The sequence below is a fragment of the Panthera pardus genome, unplaced genomic scaffold, assembly GCF_024362965.1.
Source record: "Panthera pardus isolate Hobbes unplaced genomic scaffold, ASM2436296v1 HiC_scaffold_5, whole genome shotgun sequence".
Taxonomy (NCBI): Eukaryota; Metazoa; Chordata; class Mammalia; order Carnivora; family Felidae; genus Panthera; species Panthera pardus.
In genome coordinates, this window is record NW_026526980.1 from 19,074,096 (window position 1) to 19,091,445 (window position 17,350).

The following is a 17,350-nucleotide window of genomic DNA, read 5'->3' on the forward strand; positions in this document are numbered from 1 at the left end:
ATGGGCCAGATTTGACAATGTACACATTGGTTGTCTACAGCAGTTTGGAGGATAAGAAGGGGCCAGGAACAAACAATATCTAGAGGAGGAAGAAGTAAGGACTTGTATGGCTAACCCTAAGAAGCTCTGTGAGGTCCCTGGGGCCCAGAGCTCAGAGGGGACAGATTTCAGCTTGCCCTAAGGGGGAGCTTCCCAATAGCTGAAGTCATAAATGCCATCGGAGGTAAGACCTCCTTGTATTGGATAAATGCAGAAAGAAGGCAGAAATCCCCCAATCAGGGCCAGAGCAGAAGCAGGTCCTGAATGCTGATATCACAGACTCATGCTGGGCGTCCCCAGGAAGATCGCCTGCCTCTCTGGGCTCCAACACCTTCAGCCACAATATAAGGATACATAGGATAATAATACCATCCCTGTAGGGTTGTTATGAGGATTAAACCAGATATTATATTAAAACGCCAGGGACAGTATGCTGGCACCCAGGGGCTTAGGAGGCAGTGACTGCCACCACCAGGCTCAAATCTTGACTCTGCTCTTTCCTCATGTGACTTTGGGCAAGTCATTTAACCTGATTTTCTCATTTATAAAATGGGAATCATGTAAGGATTTTTATTAAGACTCTTGGATTGTTATGAAGATTCAACAAGCTAATTCATATAAAGCGCTCAGAACGATGTCAGGCCCATAGGAAATGTTCAGTAAACATTGGCTATTGATATTACAATTATTATTACTAAGTATTCCAATGAATCTTCCCTACAACCCTGTAAGGCCAATAACATCATCCCTACTCCAGAGACTGGGGGAAGTGAGGCTCAGAAACCTTAACAATGACAAAATCACGCCATTTGCAACTATATGGATGGAACTGGAGGGTATTGTGCTAAGCGAAATTAGTCAGAGAAAGACAAATATCATATGACTTCACTCATGTGAGGACTTTAAGATACAAAACAGATGAATATAAGGGAAGGGAAGCAAAAATAATATAAAAACAGGGAGGGGACAAAACATAAGAGACTCTTAAATATGGAGAACAAACAAAGGGTTACTGGGGAGGTTGTGGGAAAGGGGGTGGGCTAAATGGGTAAGGGGCAGTAAGGAATCCACTCCTGAAATCATTGTTGCACTATATGCTAACTAACTTGGATGTAAATTTTAAAAAATAAATTAAAAAAAAAAAAATGACAAAATCACCTACCATGTGCCAGGCCTGTTCCAAGTACTTTACCATTCTTAATCCATTTATAACCTCATAACTTCATTTATAACCTTGCAACACCCCAGCATTGTTCCTATTTTACAAGGAGGCAATGAGGCACAAGATTAATAATGTTCTAGCAGTCTATGGTCCTTCTGGCTGCAGAAGAAGCAATCTGGTTCCAGCAATCAAAGGTCACTTTTGTTGGGGGGGGTGGGGGGAGCACACCCAGGAGGCACCTTACCAGTACCAATAGCTCTGGCTCTAGTCCAGGGGGCAAGGGTGGGCCTGAGGTAAGACCTGGAGGTTCTTTCCTGCCAGAGATCAAAGCTCAGAGCTCTCTTTGAGCACTTCCCCCAGAAAAGGAGGTATTGAGGGAGAAGAGATTATCATGGCTTCCCAGAGAAATCCTCACCTATTCCTCACCTCCCCAGATGGAAATCACCCTGACAAGTAGGCTCTGCCTTTATCTCCGTGGGGGACCCTGGCCAAGTCATTGCCCTACTTCAGGGTCCTGATTCCCTACGGGCTGATGAGGTGAATGCATTAATGTTACAGATCGCAGACCTCAGAGAGGGGCTGTGACCTCCCTAAGTCACACAGCTAAGAGAGGATCTGGGAATTGAATCTGAGTGGGTCTGACACCACTCATTTCCTGCTTTTCCCACTATTCCACAATCTTTTGAATGTACTAGTTCTAGAGCTTTCTGCAAAAAGGAGGAAGTTAATATCATTATTATAACATCTGCCCTCCATATTTGTGGACAGTCCAAAGGAGGAATAAATTTCCATATACATAATCTCTCCAAGCCATTTATCAATTTTTGAGGAGAGTGAGACTTTTAGGACTTTTAGGTGGTTGGAATTTGGGCCTATGGGTCAGATGGTTCAATCTGTGTTTCCTCGTTTACTACCACTGTCAGCTTCCAGAGTAATTTTATTATTTCTTAATTCTTAAATTTTAATTAATTAATTTCTTAATTAAAATTTCTAAATTAAAAAATTAATTTCTTAAATTTTATTATTTCTTGGAAAAAGTGACTACTCTGAAAAATTCAGTTTTCTCCTCCGTAAAGCAGGATAAATACACACAGCTCACAGGACTGTTTGGAGGTTTAAATGATATCATGTATGTTAAGTGCTTAGCACAATGCCTAGAACATAGTAAATTCCAAAGAATGGAAGTTGTTATTACAATTATTACTGCCTCCCACCAGCACTTACCATGTGGTTGTACATCTAGTAGATGCTTAATACATCTTAGAGTAAAATAGATTCTCCAAAAACTTTGTTCCTTTCTGAGTTCACATCCACCTGCCAAAAAGTGTCCTTATTCTCACTGAGCTCCAGCCTGAAACCACTGGAAGGAGCGAGACTTCCAGTTCTAGGAGAGGAATAGTTGTTTTTCCAGCCCCTCCTCTCCTTCCCTATGACATCACACCAAAAGGCTAACACTTGCTCTGAGACGTTGGGTGAAAATCACAGCCTGGATCTTCTGTGTCCCAGTCAGAATGTGTGTGCAAGCAAAAACATGACTGGGGTTGGACACCAAGAACAAGCTGGGCTCAAAAGGGTCCTGGGTAGTCACATGTAGGAACAAGGGAAGGACAAAATGTCACACCACCATGACACACATCCTCAATCTGATCACCTCCAAAAAAGCCAATTGTGAGAAGCCCACCCTCTACTCCTAGTCACAACTCATACTCCCCCAGAAGCAATTTCCTGCAGCCACACAGTTTCCATTGAAATATGTTACATGGAGGGGGCACCTGGGTGGCTCAGTCAGTTAAGGTCTGACTTCAGCTCAGGTCATGATCTCAAGGTTCATGAGTCTGAGCCCTGCATGGGGCTCTCTCTGCTGTCAACGCAGAGCCTGCTTCGGATCCTCTGTGTCCCTCTCTATCTGCCCCTCCCCATCCCTGGGCTCACCTGCGCACTCTCTCTCTCAAAAATAAAATAAACACTAAAAAAAAAAAAAAAAGGAATATGTTACATTAAGTTTACTTAAAGCCAAGGCCATCCCATCCAAACAGGGGTTTAAGAGATACAGTCAAATGGCCATGTGGTCAAGAGGATCCCTGCTCTATGTAGGGGTTGAATCAGGCAATCGTTTTTAAAATTCCATGGTTCAAAAATCCAAAGCATTAAAGATTCTAACAAATGTGAAAGGAGCAGGTTTCTATGATTCTAGATTCCAGAATTCTTTTGTCATTCTATAAAAGCGTATAATGGCTAGAACTATGCCAAGCCCTGTGGTAGGTACCAGGGACCACAGAGGGTCCTCAAGGAGCTCTCACTCTGGTGGAAAAACAGAGTGAACAGACACACTGTATGATAAAGGCATCATAAAGGCATCCTGCAGATACGTAAAGGAATAGTTTTGTGCAGAGACGACAGAAAAAACAGGGAAGAGTAGACAGAGGACAAATTCAGAAGCTAGACAGACAAGCTATATGATCCCCTCAGCTATATGACTTTGGGCAAGTCCTTCGACCTCTCTGAGCTTCAGTCTTCTCACCTGTAAAATGGAGCTACTAGCCCCTGTCCCAAGGGGATTGTTGTCAGGATTAGAAATAACGTATGATCACAACCTAAAGCGGTTCTCAAAATTTTATTATTTCTTTGAAAAAGTGACTACTGATGAATGTTGGGACAAGCAGGAACTCATCAAGCAGACCAGATGGGAAAAGAGGCCAAGCAGAGAACAGGTGCTGCATGTGGAGAGAAGTCCAGAGGCCAAAAAGATAGAAGGTACAGCTGAGGAGGTTAGCAAGGGCCTTGAAGGCCAAGCTGAGGAGCTTGGACTTGATTCTGAGGACACTAGGGAGTCACAGAGTTCTGAGCAAGAGGGGTAAGATCAGTGTGTAGGCTGGGAAGATGTAGCCTTTGGGCCACAGTGTACAAAATGAGTTGGAGGGGCGCCTAGGTAACTCAGTCGGTCAAGCCTCCAACTCTGACTCTTGATTTCAACTCAGGTCATGATCTCACAGTCCTGAGATCAAGCCCCAAATAGGGCTCCTCATTGAGCATGGTGCCTGTTTGGGATTCTCTCTCTCCCTCTATCTGCCCCTCCCCCACTCTCTCCCATGCTCATACTCTCAAAGTAAACATTTTTAAAAAATGAGTTGGATATTCTGAAAAGATAAAGACCAGTGAGGAAGAACAATAATAAACAGCCATAAGTCAGGTGGCTCAGTCAGACTCTTGATTTTGACTCAGGTCATGACCTCACTACTCGTGAGATGGAGCCCCATGCTGCATTGAGGAACCTGCTTGGGATTGTCTCTCTCCCTCTCTCTGCCCGTCCCCTGCTCACTTTGCTCACTTTGCTCACTTCCTCTCTCTCTCTCTCTCTCTCTCTCTCTCTCTCTCTCTCAAAATAAATAAAATTAAACTTTAAAAAATAAAAAATAGGGGCAACTGAGTGGTTCAGTCATTTAAGCATCTGACTTCAGGTCATGATCTCGTGGCTTATGGGTTCTAGCTTCATGTCGGGTTCTGTGCTGACCACTCGAAGCCTGGAGCCTGCTTCAGATTCTGTGTCTCCCTCTCCCTCTGCCCCTCCCCCATTAACACTCTATCTCCCTCTCTCTCTCTCTCAAAAATAAATATTTAAAAAATACAATACAATAAATAAAATAAACAGCCATCAGCCAAGGAACACTGGCTATTGAGCCACAAGTGCCAGCCATGGCACATAATAATGGCACATAATACACCCAGACCATGTGAGTGCAACATGCACAAGGATGGAGAATGGACCCTGCTACTGTGCTGGAAGGTCTTGAACACAACGTGTTGCAGGTAACAATGGCCTCATTTATCCCTTCATTCAGCGAGTCATCACTGAGCGTCTACTAGGTACTCTTGATGCTGGGGATTCGGCAATGAACAAGACAGACAAGGTCCCTGACCTCACTGAGCTCACATTCTGATGGGGAGATGGATGTCCAATAAATGAATAAATGTACATGTCAGGGTCACATCAGTAAAAGGAAAGGTGATTGTTACAACCCAATTGAAATGGAAAAATGAAGGATTCCAACATCCACCTAAGAAGGAGAGCCAGGATTCAAACTAGGAACTGTACAGCTTCAAGTCCATGGTCTTTTAGCTCCTAGCAGCTGCCTCCCTTTGAACATTTAGATGCAAAGCACACCCTCCAGTTACCAGTATCCTCCTTTTAGCCACAAGGCCCTTCATTCATTACTGATTCCACAAAGATTTATCGAACAACCATCATAGGCCAAGCGCTGTCTTAGACGTTGTGGATATAAGTGTCTGCACAAGCATGATTTACAGACTGGCAAAGAAGACTGATGCTAAACAAATCCACATAATTACAATTTAGTCACAATTGCTATGAGAGCAGGTGTTATGAACTAGTCTGGGAGGGATTCCAAACCTGGCCTTCCAGAGGAAGTGACATTTAACTGGAGTCCTAAAGTCTCAAGAATTTATAAGGCAAAGAGTGAAGAAAGACTTCCAGAGACAGGGAACAACACATGAAAGGCTTGTAGAAGCAAAGGAGTCTGGCACATTTGAAGAACTGAGGGGCCAATACGGTTGAAACTCAGAGATGGAGGGAGAGCAGGGTGTGACACAAGACAAGGCTAGTGAGGTCTGCGGGCACCAGACCAGAAGGGCCTTCCCAGACACAGTAAAGGCAACTTAAAGATTTGGGGCATAGCTTGGGCTCCAATGCCTATCCATGCCACCTTTCATTTGCTCTTCTAGATCAAGCCCCCTGGGCCCAGAGTGGCTCTCCACCTATGACTTTCCCTCATGAATTTTCTCAACTATTCATCACAAGTGTCTCATCATCACTTCCCTAGAAATTCAGCTCCTGAGACCAAATCCTGGCTGCCCCAGCATTTGGCAAGGTTTGAGAGGCCATCAGGTAGCCCATGTTACGCTGGAATACTTAATAAGTGGATGCGTGTTATCCCATTTTACAGATAAGGAAACTGAGGCACATACAGAAAAAGCACACACAGCTATTCTCTACCCCTTTTTTTACATCTCATTTCTCCCCAGCATGTGGGATTTGGTAAGCTACATGGTTCTGGATGTTAGGGTTCTATGATTCTAAAGATTCTATGACACGTAAGAGAGGATGTTAAGATTCAGGGAAACGTGGAGATTTTAGCGTTCTAGAATTCCAAGATTCTAAGACTTGGTGCTTCAAAAACCCAGGTTCCTGGTCGGTGCTAGCTACTGCAAACCTGGAGATGCAGGCACTACCCCATGAGCCCCTCTCTTTGCCAGTCTCCGGGGTCTCACCTCGCGAATCAGCTGGAGGATGCGATCCTGACGCCCCCCAATGGCCAGGCTACAGTCTGCAGGCCTTGGTGTGTAGGAACCAATGGGGTAGTCCGGCACTCTGTGCCCCAGGGTATCGGGCGGGGGCAAAGGCGGTTATTGGGAGAAGGCGGGGAGTTCCAGGTCCCGCCCCGGAGCAGACTTCCTGGTCCGCAGACAATCCAGGAGAGCGACTGCAGCAGGGGACCCGAGAGCCATGGGGTGCACTCGCGACGCCATCCTGGACGCACTGGAGAACCTGACTGCAGAGGAGTTCAAGAAGTTCAAGCTGAAGCTGCTTTCAGTGCCCCTGCGCGAAGGCTATGGGCGCATCCCGCGGGGGCCCCTGCTGTCCATGGACGCCATGGACCTCACAGACAAGCTGGTCTCTTCCTATCTGGAAGAGTACGGCGCAGAGCTCACGGCGCTTGTGCTGCGCGACATTGGCATGAAAGAGCTATCAGAGCGGCTGCAGCAGATCACGCGCAAAGGTGAGCACTCTCCCTCCACGCTCTGGAGGGGCCCCAATCGCTGGGCCTCCTACATGCCCACACTACACCACCCCCACTCGAACGTTTGCCCCTTTGGGTTCTTTCGCTTTCTGTTCCTCCTACGGACTAAAATTGCAAAAACTCCTCCTCCTGACGACCTGTGCTTGGCCCTGATCTTGGCTTCTTGACCAAGGGGCCCCTGCCAGAGACTGGAGATAAGGTAGGAGGCAAAGGGGACCACTTGACTAATTTCCTTACAGACCAGGCAGCCGCACCTGCTGGGATCCAGGATTCTCACCTGAAGGCAGCCAAGCCAGGTGAGGCCTCCACACCCAACCTTTCCAGCCACACCCCACCACACACCCCACCCCTGCAGGCCTGCAGCTGTATCCCACAGCCAGGAACACTGAAGAAGGCTGGGCCCTACCCTTCCCACTCACCTACATGCCCCTTTGGCCACCTCTGGTGGGAGGGGGTTCAGGGGAGGGAGAGATCAACAAAACAGGCCCCAGTATCTGCCCTGGGAACTGGCTCATCTTTTTTCCTCCATCCTGCCCCCAGCAATGCACTTTGTGGACCAGCACCGGATGGCCCTTATCACACGGGTCACAGATGTGGACGGGGTGCTGGATGCCCTGTACGGAAAGGTCCTGACAGAGGAGCTGTACCAGGCAGTGCGAGCAGAGCCCACCAATGCACTGAAGATGAGGAAACTCTTCAGCTTCACTCCAGCCTGGAACGTGACCTGCAAAGATCTGCTCCTTCAGGCTCTGAGGGACACCCAGCCCTACCTGGTGCTTGACCTGGAGCAAAGCTGAGGTATCTTCGCCAGCAGTGGCCCCATGTACAACCCCTGGCAGTTCCAGCCAACTTACCCCATATGATTTTTCTTATGCATAATAGAGGAAAATCCAGCTCGTACTTGTGTGTTTTTCCTACTCCCAGCCTGAAGGTACATGCAGAGCTAAGCTACTTTATAAATGCCACAGAGGCCAAGTGAAGGCCTGTTCCTAGGGCAGCCAGCTCCCCAAACACTTCATCCTTCCTGCCTCAGTCACCATGAAATACCCCCTCATTTACCATTTGGTAGCTCCTCCAGTGCTCTTCAGAGTCTGTCCTTGAGGTCATAGTTAGCCCTGCGGCCAAGGTCTAAAAGTTAAGAGAGGTGTGTACAAAGGGTCTGGAACTGAAACGGGTTGGCCTTGTCAGAGACATTTATCAGCAGACTAGCCTACAATAGCTTCTTTCATGTTTTCCTTTGGGAAAAAAATACTGTAAAATTAGAGCACTTTACAAGGGCAGAGACAGAGTATCCACTAAACAGGATAGAATGGGGCACCTGGGTGACTCAGTTAAGCATCTAACTCTTGATTTTGGCTCAGGTAACGATCTTACAGTTCATGAGTTTTGAGCCCCATGTTACTCTGCACTGACTGCATGAAGCCTGCTTAGGATTCTGTCTCCTTCTGTCTGCCCCTCCCCTGCACACACACACTCAGGCACTCTCTCTCTCTCTCAAAAATAAACATTAAAAAAAAAAAAAAAAAAAAACAGAAGAGCACAAGAAATCAAGCATAATTCTAGGGTTCCTTCTGGGACTGGCACGGCCTTCAGCAGGCTTAATTGCCCCCTCTGTTCCCTCCCCACCTTGGAGGAAGGGGTTAAAGATTACACTTTGCCCAGAAAACATGCCAACCACAAAAGCAAGACTTTGGAAGTGAGTTCTAATAGCCATTTCTTCTCTTCATTGAATTTTTGCCTACAGAGGAACATATATTTTTCTCTAGGAAACCGCACTTAAGGAGCCTTCTTCAAAGGCTGTCAGGGAACCAGGATCCTAGAACTACACCCTAAGTACACATTGCACCCAAATTCTGGCTTTGAGACAGGATGGGGGAGGTTAAGCACAACAACAGGCTGGCACACCAGCCCAGTATCCCATTCTTAGGGGTTAGATCATCAGACACAGGATCCAGATATGCGGGTACAATGTGGCTGCTTCTGTACCACTCACAATGATACACGAGTTCACAATGAAAAGCTGTGCAGACTACACTCTGAATACCCTCACCTAGAGGACACAAGAACTCCCTCAGAGGTGTGTGCACAATATCCTGAACAGTCTGTATTAACATGTCCCTATCCTGATCTACTGGATCACCAGAGCAACAAGAGAAAGCAAGTACGTAGTTGGCTATAAGAAGCTACCAAGCTAAGATGTGGCCTCTGTCAGGGCCACCCAGTCACATGGGACTGACTGTTCCTAATGCTACTTGGGACTCCAGAAGGGCAGAGTTTTCCCAAAGCAGCAATCAGCCCTAACACTGTTTCCTGTGGGCTCATCATTCTTAAGCCAGCTACCCCATACAATAAATGTTAATGGTCCCCATTCCATACTCAACCCTGAGATGTGTTCACTTATGTTCTGCAAGGACCTCACCATGTTCAAACTGAAGTGGTCTTCCTTTCACCATCCCTGGATCTTGACATAAGGTGGTATCAGCGTAAAAAAACAAGAAATCCTAGCATGTTCCATAAAAGTCCAGATTTAGTCTTGCTTGATGCTACTAGCTCTTCCAAGACTAACACCCAGGTGTGCAAGGCTGGCTCAGTCATTGGAGCATGCGACTCTTGATCTCAAGGTAATGAGTTCAAGCCCTATGTTGGGCATGGAGACTACGTTAAAAAAAAAAAAAAAAAAAAAAAAGACTAACATCCAAGACTAACTTACATCCATCCAACCGCCTTCTTTCTCAACCTCACTGCTGCCACCTGGCTTATGCCTAACATCTCACCTGCGACAGGCTCTCTACCTCTAGTCTACCTTCAAGGGCTGGAATGATTAAAACTGATCATGGAGACAATGGCTTCACTTCTAACATTAGGACACCTAAACTCTTCCAGCCTGGCCCTTCAAGACTCCATCCAACCTCTATCTCCCTTTCACATATCCCATGATCCCAAAAATACTTATTTGCTCACCCCAATCCCCAGAACACGCTGGTCCCTTAACTATAACACCTTGAAACTTCTACCTGTCCTAGCATGCCCACAGGCATGCCTTTGTCTGCGTTCCAGTAGCTCTTCCATGTCACTATGGTAAAGCAAACCATGTTAGTTTGTTCTTACATAAGATCCTCCCATTAGACTTACCCCCCCCATAAAAAAGACACCTTTCCAACAAGTGCCTTGCATACAGGAAGTAATAAATGGTAGCTTATCTCTAGAGGGTTTGTTCTAAAACTCCACATGAACCTAAGGAGTCTCAGCAGATGGGAGCATAGGTAGCATTTGCTTGCACAACAGAGATCCTTAAAAACAAGTTACAAAAACTAGCACAGGGGTGCCTAGGTGGTTCAGTTAAGTGACCAACTTTTGGTTTTCAGCTCAGGTCATAACCTCACGGTTTGAGTTTGAGCCCTGTGTGGGGTTGTGTGTGGACTTGAGTCTGCTTGGGATTCTCTCCCTCCCCTCCCCCACACTTGCTCTCTACTCAAATAGTAAAAAGAAAAAAAACTGCAAGCCTGAGACAAAAGAAATGGTTCTAAGAAACTGCTCCTGAAGTCAAAATTTCTCCAGAGCTTTTTTTCCCCTTGGGGTGCCAGGGAGAAGCATGGGAGAACTGAATCCTGCCTTAAGTCTTGTTTTTTAATGCTTTTAATACTTACTTTTGAGGTGGGGAATGGCAGAGAGGGAGACAGAATCCCAAGCAGACTCCATGGTCTCAGGTACAGCTCAGTTTGGGGCTCGAACTTGTAAACCACGAGGTCATGACCTAGGCCAAGATCAAGAATCTGCCGCCTAACCAACTGAGGCACCCAAGGCACCCCCTGCCTGAAGTCTTTAAGCACGGTACAACATAGTAGTCAAAGACACAAGTTCTACAGCCAAAGGACATAAACTCAAACCCCTGCTCCACTTCATATCAAGTTATGAGACTTTAGGCCAGTTTGTGCCTCAGCATCCCCATCTCTCAAATAGGGATGTAGGAATGGAACAGTAACTGGCCCACAGTTAGTACAAATTAGCATTAGCAAATATCTCCACTGGAGTGTTTTGGTTCCTGGAGTGGCTCAGTCGGTTAAGCATCCAATTTCAGCTCTGTGCTTCAGATTCTGGGTCTCCCTCTCCCCCCCTCCCTCGATCATGCTCTCCCAAAAATAAAACATTTTTAAAAATTAAAAAAGGATGTTTTTGTTCCTAAGCTACCCAATGACTTAACATAAATAGCACCGGAAACAATCAACTTTTGCTTTAATCTCCAAGCATCCCAAGACTGAAAAAAGAACAGAGACGCCTAGCTGGCTCAGTTGGCAGAACACGTGAATCTCGATCTCAGGACTTTTAAGTTCAAACCCCACACTGGGTGTAGATTATTTAAAAGATCTTAGGAGCACCTGGGTGGCTCAATCGGTTAAGGGTCTGACTTTAGCCCAGGTCATGATCTCATGGTCGGTGGGTTCAAGCCCCATGTCGGGCTCTGTTCTGACAGCTCAGAGCCTGGAACCAGCTTGATTCTGGGTCTCCCTATCTCGTGCACTTTCAAAAATAAAAATAATAAAAACATTAAAAAAAAAAAAAAGCTTAAAGGAAAACAAGAAACACAGTATTACACCCTTGCAGATCTGAATATACCCCTACTTAGTACCATGACTGTTATTCCATCCCCAGGATAGTTATTTTAAAATAAGAACAGGGGCGCCTGGGTGGCTCAGTCAGTTAAGCATCCAACTTCGGTTCCGGTCATGATCTCACACCCCACTTATGGCTCCACACTTTCTCCCTCTCCCTCTCATAGGATTCTCCTTCTGCCCCTCGCTCACTCATGCTCTCAAAACTAAATAGCTAAAAAGCATAAAATTTTTCAAAATAAAATAAAAATTGTAATAAAATTCTGTAAGCTGGACTCAACCTTCTATGAATGACATTTAGCTTAGTTCCTAGCTAACACCATTTATGTAGAATGTTTTACACACAATGTCAAGTTCCTCTTCACAGGTGGAAAGTGCAGTGAACTAGCATAAAAGGAATCTCTGCAAAAGTTTTTATAGGGTATAGATCTGAGTGTGCAGTTGAACCAGCAACATCAACATTGCCAGAGAATCCATGCCCCACTTGGACCTACACAATCAGAATCCACATGCAAACAAAATCCCCAAATGATTCAATGGGTTCAACTTAAGACACTGCTGTAGAGGAACTGGCTCCACCATCTCAGTCTGAGGTTTGCAGAGGCCTCCCCCTGGATGTGCTTTTTCACTCGGAGACAGTAAACAGGGTAGGCCAGTTTTCTCTCAAACTCTGGAAAAAAAATAGTTATAAAAGCCCTGTCAGTCTAGATCTAACAGACAAGTCCCCACTCCCTACAGAGCCTGCAGGACACTGATGAAAAGCTACAGGGAATGCGTACAACGGTGCAACACTGCCACCCTGAGGTGTGTGTGCAGGACGCTACCTGGAAGGCTTGGCTCCTGCTCCCCTCAATGTTTATTCTTCCCATGCCCATCCCACTCACCCTCCTTGGGGGGTTCTCTACTTAGCCATCTAATTTGGTTCCCACTACAGCACAGGAAATCCCAAATTCTTAATCCAGCAGTCCCAACTCCACTCTTGTCTGCACTCCTCACACTAGTGGCTCAATTGTTCTGTTAAAGGAACCCTTCTCTCTGGCACTACAGCCCCAAGATTTAGGACTAAAGCCATTGTCCAAAGAGCTGAGAGAGCACTATCCATCAGCAAGGTGCCTGATTTCCAGACCCAAACTCCTGCTCATGAGGCAAATATTTTCCTCACTTATTCCTGCCTCAATACCAGGATTTTAAAAAAATATATTTTTTAATGTTTATTCATTTTTGAGAGAGACAGAAAGCAAGTGGGTTAGGGGCAGAGAAAGAGAGGGAGACCCAGAATCCAAAGCAGGCTCCAGGCTCCGAGCTGCCAGCACAGAGCCCAACGCGGGGCTCGAATTTACAAGCTATAAAATTATAATCTGAGCCAAAGTCAGACGCTCAACCAACTGAGCCACCCAGGAGCCCCAACACCAGGATTTTAGATTGAACAGCATCCACAAGCTTTTCTAACTACTAACACCATGGGATTACGGGCCCAATAATTTCAACAAGCCAAGCCCTAAAGTCAAATGTGCTGGCAAGATCCGCTTGACATTACTTCTTCAGCTCTTATGTGTCAGTACCATAAAGATTGTTATTTCATGGAAAGGTAAAACAGACGATTTTAATAAACTTAATAAGTAATTCTAAGTCTAAAAGTATTTCAAGATAAGGGGCGCCTGGGTGGTTCAGTTGGTTAAGCATCCAACTTCAGTTCAGGTCATGATCTCACAGTTTGAGTTCAAGCCTCACGTCAGGCTCTGTGCTGACAGCTTGGAGCCTGGAGCCTGCTTCAGATTCTGTGTCTCCCTCTCTCTGCCCCTCCCCCCCCCTCAAAAATAGATAAACATTTTTTAAAAATTTTAAGTATTTCAAAATAAAAACTAAAGACGAGCGGGGGCACCTGGCTGGCTCAGTTAAACGTCTGACTCATGATTTCAGTTGTCATGATCTCCACATTCGTGAGATGGAGCCCTGCATCTGGCTCTGCACAGACAGCAGATTCTCTCTTCCCCTCTCTCAAAATAAACATTAAAAAAAATTTTTTTTAATAATAAAGATGAAAGGAAAAAGGCTAAGTACTGAGGGCTCCAAGGTAGGAAACAATCTGAGTTCTGGAAAACTGGGGCAGGAATGGTTGCAGATAAGACCCCACAGCTCACACTGGAGTCTAGCCTCCCTTGCAGACTAGTGTGGAAGTGAGATCTGGTGACAAAACCCATGATGGATGATCAAGAAACAACAGAATGGAGTGGGCTGGGAAGAAACATGCATAAAGATGTAATGTGTTGTCTCATAGGGTTGCACCCTAGACCTTAATTCCCGGTCTACCTACCCATCAATGACTTCACCCCATACCAAAGGTACTCAAACCTGGACAGATGCAGCATATGATGGCAAAAAATACCTCAGAAGACTAACACAGAACTAAATCAAAAGGCAGCAAACAGATCTGCAGCACACCTTTCCGCACTCACCACCTACCCTTCTCCCTTCCTTCCTAGTTAGCCTGCCCCAATCTCAATCCAAAAACTGCCAGACACCTAATGCTTCCAGACAGCAGATTGTTTTCAATACTTCAGTATGTATTCTTTAGGAGTAAGAAAAAGGACTAGCCTAAAATCCTCACCAGAGAAACATGACTAGCTATTGCTGGCCATACTTTTACAAGGGAATGCAGCAAAGAACAGAAGGTCCAAATTCCAAAACCCCGGTCTCATCTTCTCACCAATGCACTTGCAATCAGAACAAGCTGCTCAGGGGGCAGCTGGGTGGCTCAGTCGGTTTAGCACCAGACCCTTGATTTCAGCTCAGGTCATGATCTCAGGGTTTGTGGCTCTCGGAGCCCCACGGGACACTGCAGAGCCTGCTTGGAGTTCTCTCTCCTCTCTCTGCCCTTGACCCTACCCCACATACTTTCTCTCAAAATAAGCTGAAAAAAAGAACAAGATGTTCAGAACCAACATTCTATTTCCATCTTCATCCATTGTCCTGGGAAAGCCTCCAAATTGGATCTACCTACTAACCAGACATCTGAGACACCTGGGACCCTATTTCCTTTAAGAGCAATGCCAATCGCTAAAGCCCTTTAAGGGATAGAAGACCTGGGTGGCTCTGTCGGTTTAAGCTTCCAACTTCGACTCAGGTCCTGATCTCGCGGTTCATAAGCTCCAGCCCATCGGATCCCCTCTGTCTCCCTCTTTCTGCCCCTCTCCGACCTCTCTCACAAAAACAAATGAAATGAAACTTGAATGTTTATTTTTGAGAGCGCGTGAACATGGAAGGGGCAAAGAGAGACGGAGACACAGAATCCGAAGCAGGCTCTAGGCTCTGAGCTGTCAGCACAAAGCCCGATGCAGGGTTCAAACTCACAAACCATGAGATCATGACGTGAGCTTTAGTCAGAAGCTTAACCAACTGAGCCACCCAGGTGCCCCATGTAGCATTTTTAAAAAATACTAATAAAGGATATAAGATAGTAATACTAGCAGACCCAGTCAGTAATCAAGTTCACAAAAAACTCCAACCTCCTTCACTCCTTGCAGCAGGATCAAGGAACCACAACTGAACCCTAACACCAGAACCCTAGTAGTTGAAGCAGAAACAAACTTTTTATAAACATGAATCAGTCTTTTTTTTTTTCCTTTGGAATAAGACTATTCAAATCAATCACTTAAGCAGATTCAAAAAACAGATCAAAGAAATAATAAAGGCAGCCCAATCACACCAAAGAGAACTACCACATCCTTGGCTCTAAATGAAGGATTCTCACATGTACCAAGTTCCATAGTCAAACCAAAGGATTGCCTGGGAGAACCTCAGCCAATCTCAACCTACTCTTAGTTACTGAGCACCCCCCACTCAGTAGGGAGAGTAAAGCAATTATTTATTACTTCCAAGGCCACCACTTCCGTCTTGGAAATTTGGTGAAGCAACCGTCTATAGAGAAGGCCTTAAGCATACTCGACAACTCTCAACAAAGAGGAAAACACTTCCAAACTAAGAGTCCCTGGAACTCCACAATCTATGTTTCTGACAGCAATATACCTTTTTCTACTGGCTGTGATTTTCTGTCCTATATTAACTAAAATTCATACTCACCAACTCATTGGCAGGTACAGGCAAGTTTTCTAAACTCCCATTTGAGAGTTGAAAAAAATGGAGAGGCACCTGGGTGGCCCAAGTTAAGTGTACCACTTCGGCTCAGGTCACAATCTAGCGGTTGGGGAGTTCGAGCCCCGTGTCAGGTTCTGGGCTGACAGCTCAGAGCCTGGAGCCTACTTCAGATTCTGTCTCTGTCTCGGACTCGCTCTGCCCCTCCCCCCACTCACACTCTGTCTCTCTCAAAAGTAAACATTAAAAAGTTTTTCAAGGGGCGCCTGGGTGGCTCGGTCGGTTAAGTGTCCGACTTCGGCTCAGGTCATGATCTCACGGTCCGTGGGTTCGAGCCCCGCATCAGGCTCTGTGCTGACCGCTCAGAGCCTGGAGCCTGTTTCAGATTCTGTGTCTCCCTCTCTCTCTGCCCCTCCCCTATTCATGCTCTGTCTCTCTCTGTCTCAAAAATAAATAAATGTTAAAAAAAAAAATTTTTTTTTAAAAAAAAGTTTTTCAAGGGGCACCTGGGTGGCTCAGTCGGTTAAGCAGCCGACTTCGGCTCAGGTCATGATCTCACAGTCCACGAGTTCGAGCCCCACGTCGGGCTCTGTGCTGACAGCTCAGAGCCTGGAGCCCGTTTCAGATTCTGTGTCCCCCTCTCTCTCTGCCCCTCCCCTGTTCATGCTGTCTCAAAAATAAATAAACATTAAAAAAATTTAAAAAAAAAAAAAAGTTTTTCAAAAAAAAAACCAGAAAACAAAGGGTTTGAGGGGTCAGGAAATGCATACGGTAAAGTTGAGAACTACCTGAGGTTTCAACTCATTGCCCCTACTCCTTTCCTATCTCCAACACACCCCCTGGAAAAGGGAGGGCTTTCCACCACCAGTCATTAAGGTTCAAGCCTAAAATCTCAAAATACCCAAGACCTCAGCCCTCTAAGTGCAGGCAGGATACAAAAGTGACACCCTGTCTCCTATCTACCCAAGCCCCCCTTCAGGAAAACTAGGGTGGGGGAGGCCCCACTCACCTTGAAAATATAATAAGGAGCTACTTCTACCTTCCTTTCCCAGCCAACCTTCCCTCTTCCCTCAAATTTAGCATCCTCCTAAGACCTAAGCAAACAAAAAGCTTTAGTTTATCCCCTTGAGAACAATGATTTCAGAATGAAAATGCTAAGAAATGAAAATGAAGTTCCAAGAACTAGGCCTCAATCTTGGCTCTACCATGTTCTGATTCTGAGAGCCACATAACCCCATGCACGTCATCATCTGCCTATAGAGTGAGTGAGGCCACAGAAGCTCTGACATAAGCAGGTACACACTCCTTCCTACAAAAGACCCAATTTGGCTGGCTATGTGCTCTCCATCATGGTTACTTTGAATACTGCCCCCAAAACCAATCTAATTTGTTTGAGCCCACCTTAGAAAAGTGTCAACAGAGCCAAAAGTCCTTAAAAAGGGTAAAACGGATAGAATAGTAAACCAAGACCAACACATAAATAAATGTGGTATAAGGTGGTAAAAGAAAAACCCCCACATAGTGGGGCATATTTTGGGGCCACAGTCATGACATCACAAGTTTCGCTTATCCCATTTATACATCCAACTTTTGCCATGACAGAAAAGTTTGAATCTCTACTTTCAAGGATG

The 17,350-nt window shown here is 45.7% G+C and overlaps 1 protein-coding gene across 1 annotated transcript; it reads left to right on the forward strand.

Annotated features, from left to right (window-relative positions):
* Nucleotides 1-6,648: 6,648 nt before the first annotated feature.
* LOC109259036 (apoptosis-associated speck-like protein containing a CARD) lies at nucleotides 6,649-7,917 on the forward strand. The gene is made up of 3 exons (XM_019436346.2): nucleotides 6,649-6,996; nucleotides 7,257-7,313; nucleotides 7,558-7,917. The coding sequence occupies exons 1-3, from the start codon at nucleotides 6,723-6,725 to the stop codon at nucleotides 7,812-7,814; spliced, it is 588 nt and encodes a 195-aa protein (XP_019291891.1). The 5' UTR covers nucleotides 6,649-6,722; the 3' UTR covers nucleotides 7,815-7,917.
* The last annotated feature ends 9,433 nt before the right edge of the window (nucleotides 7,918-17,350 follow it).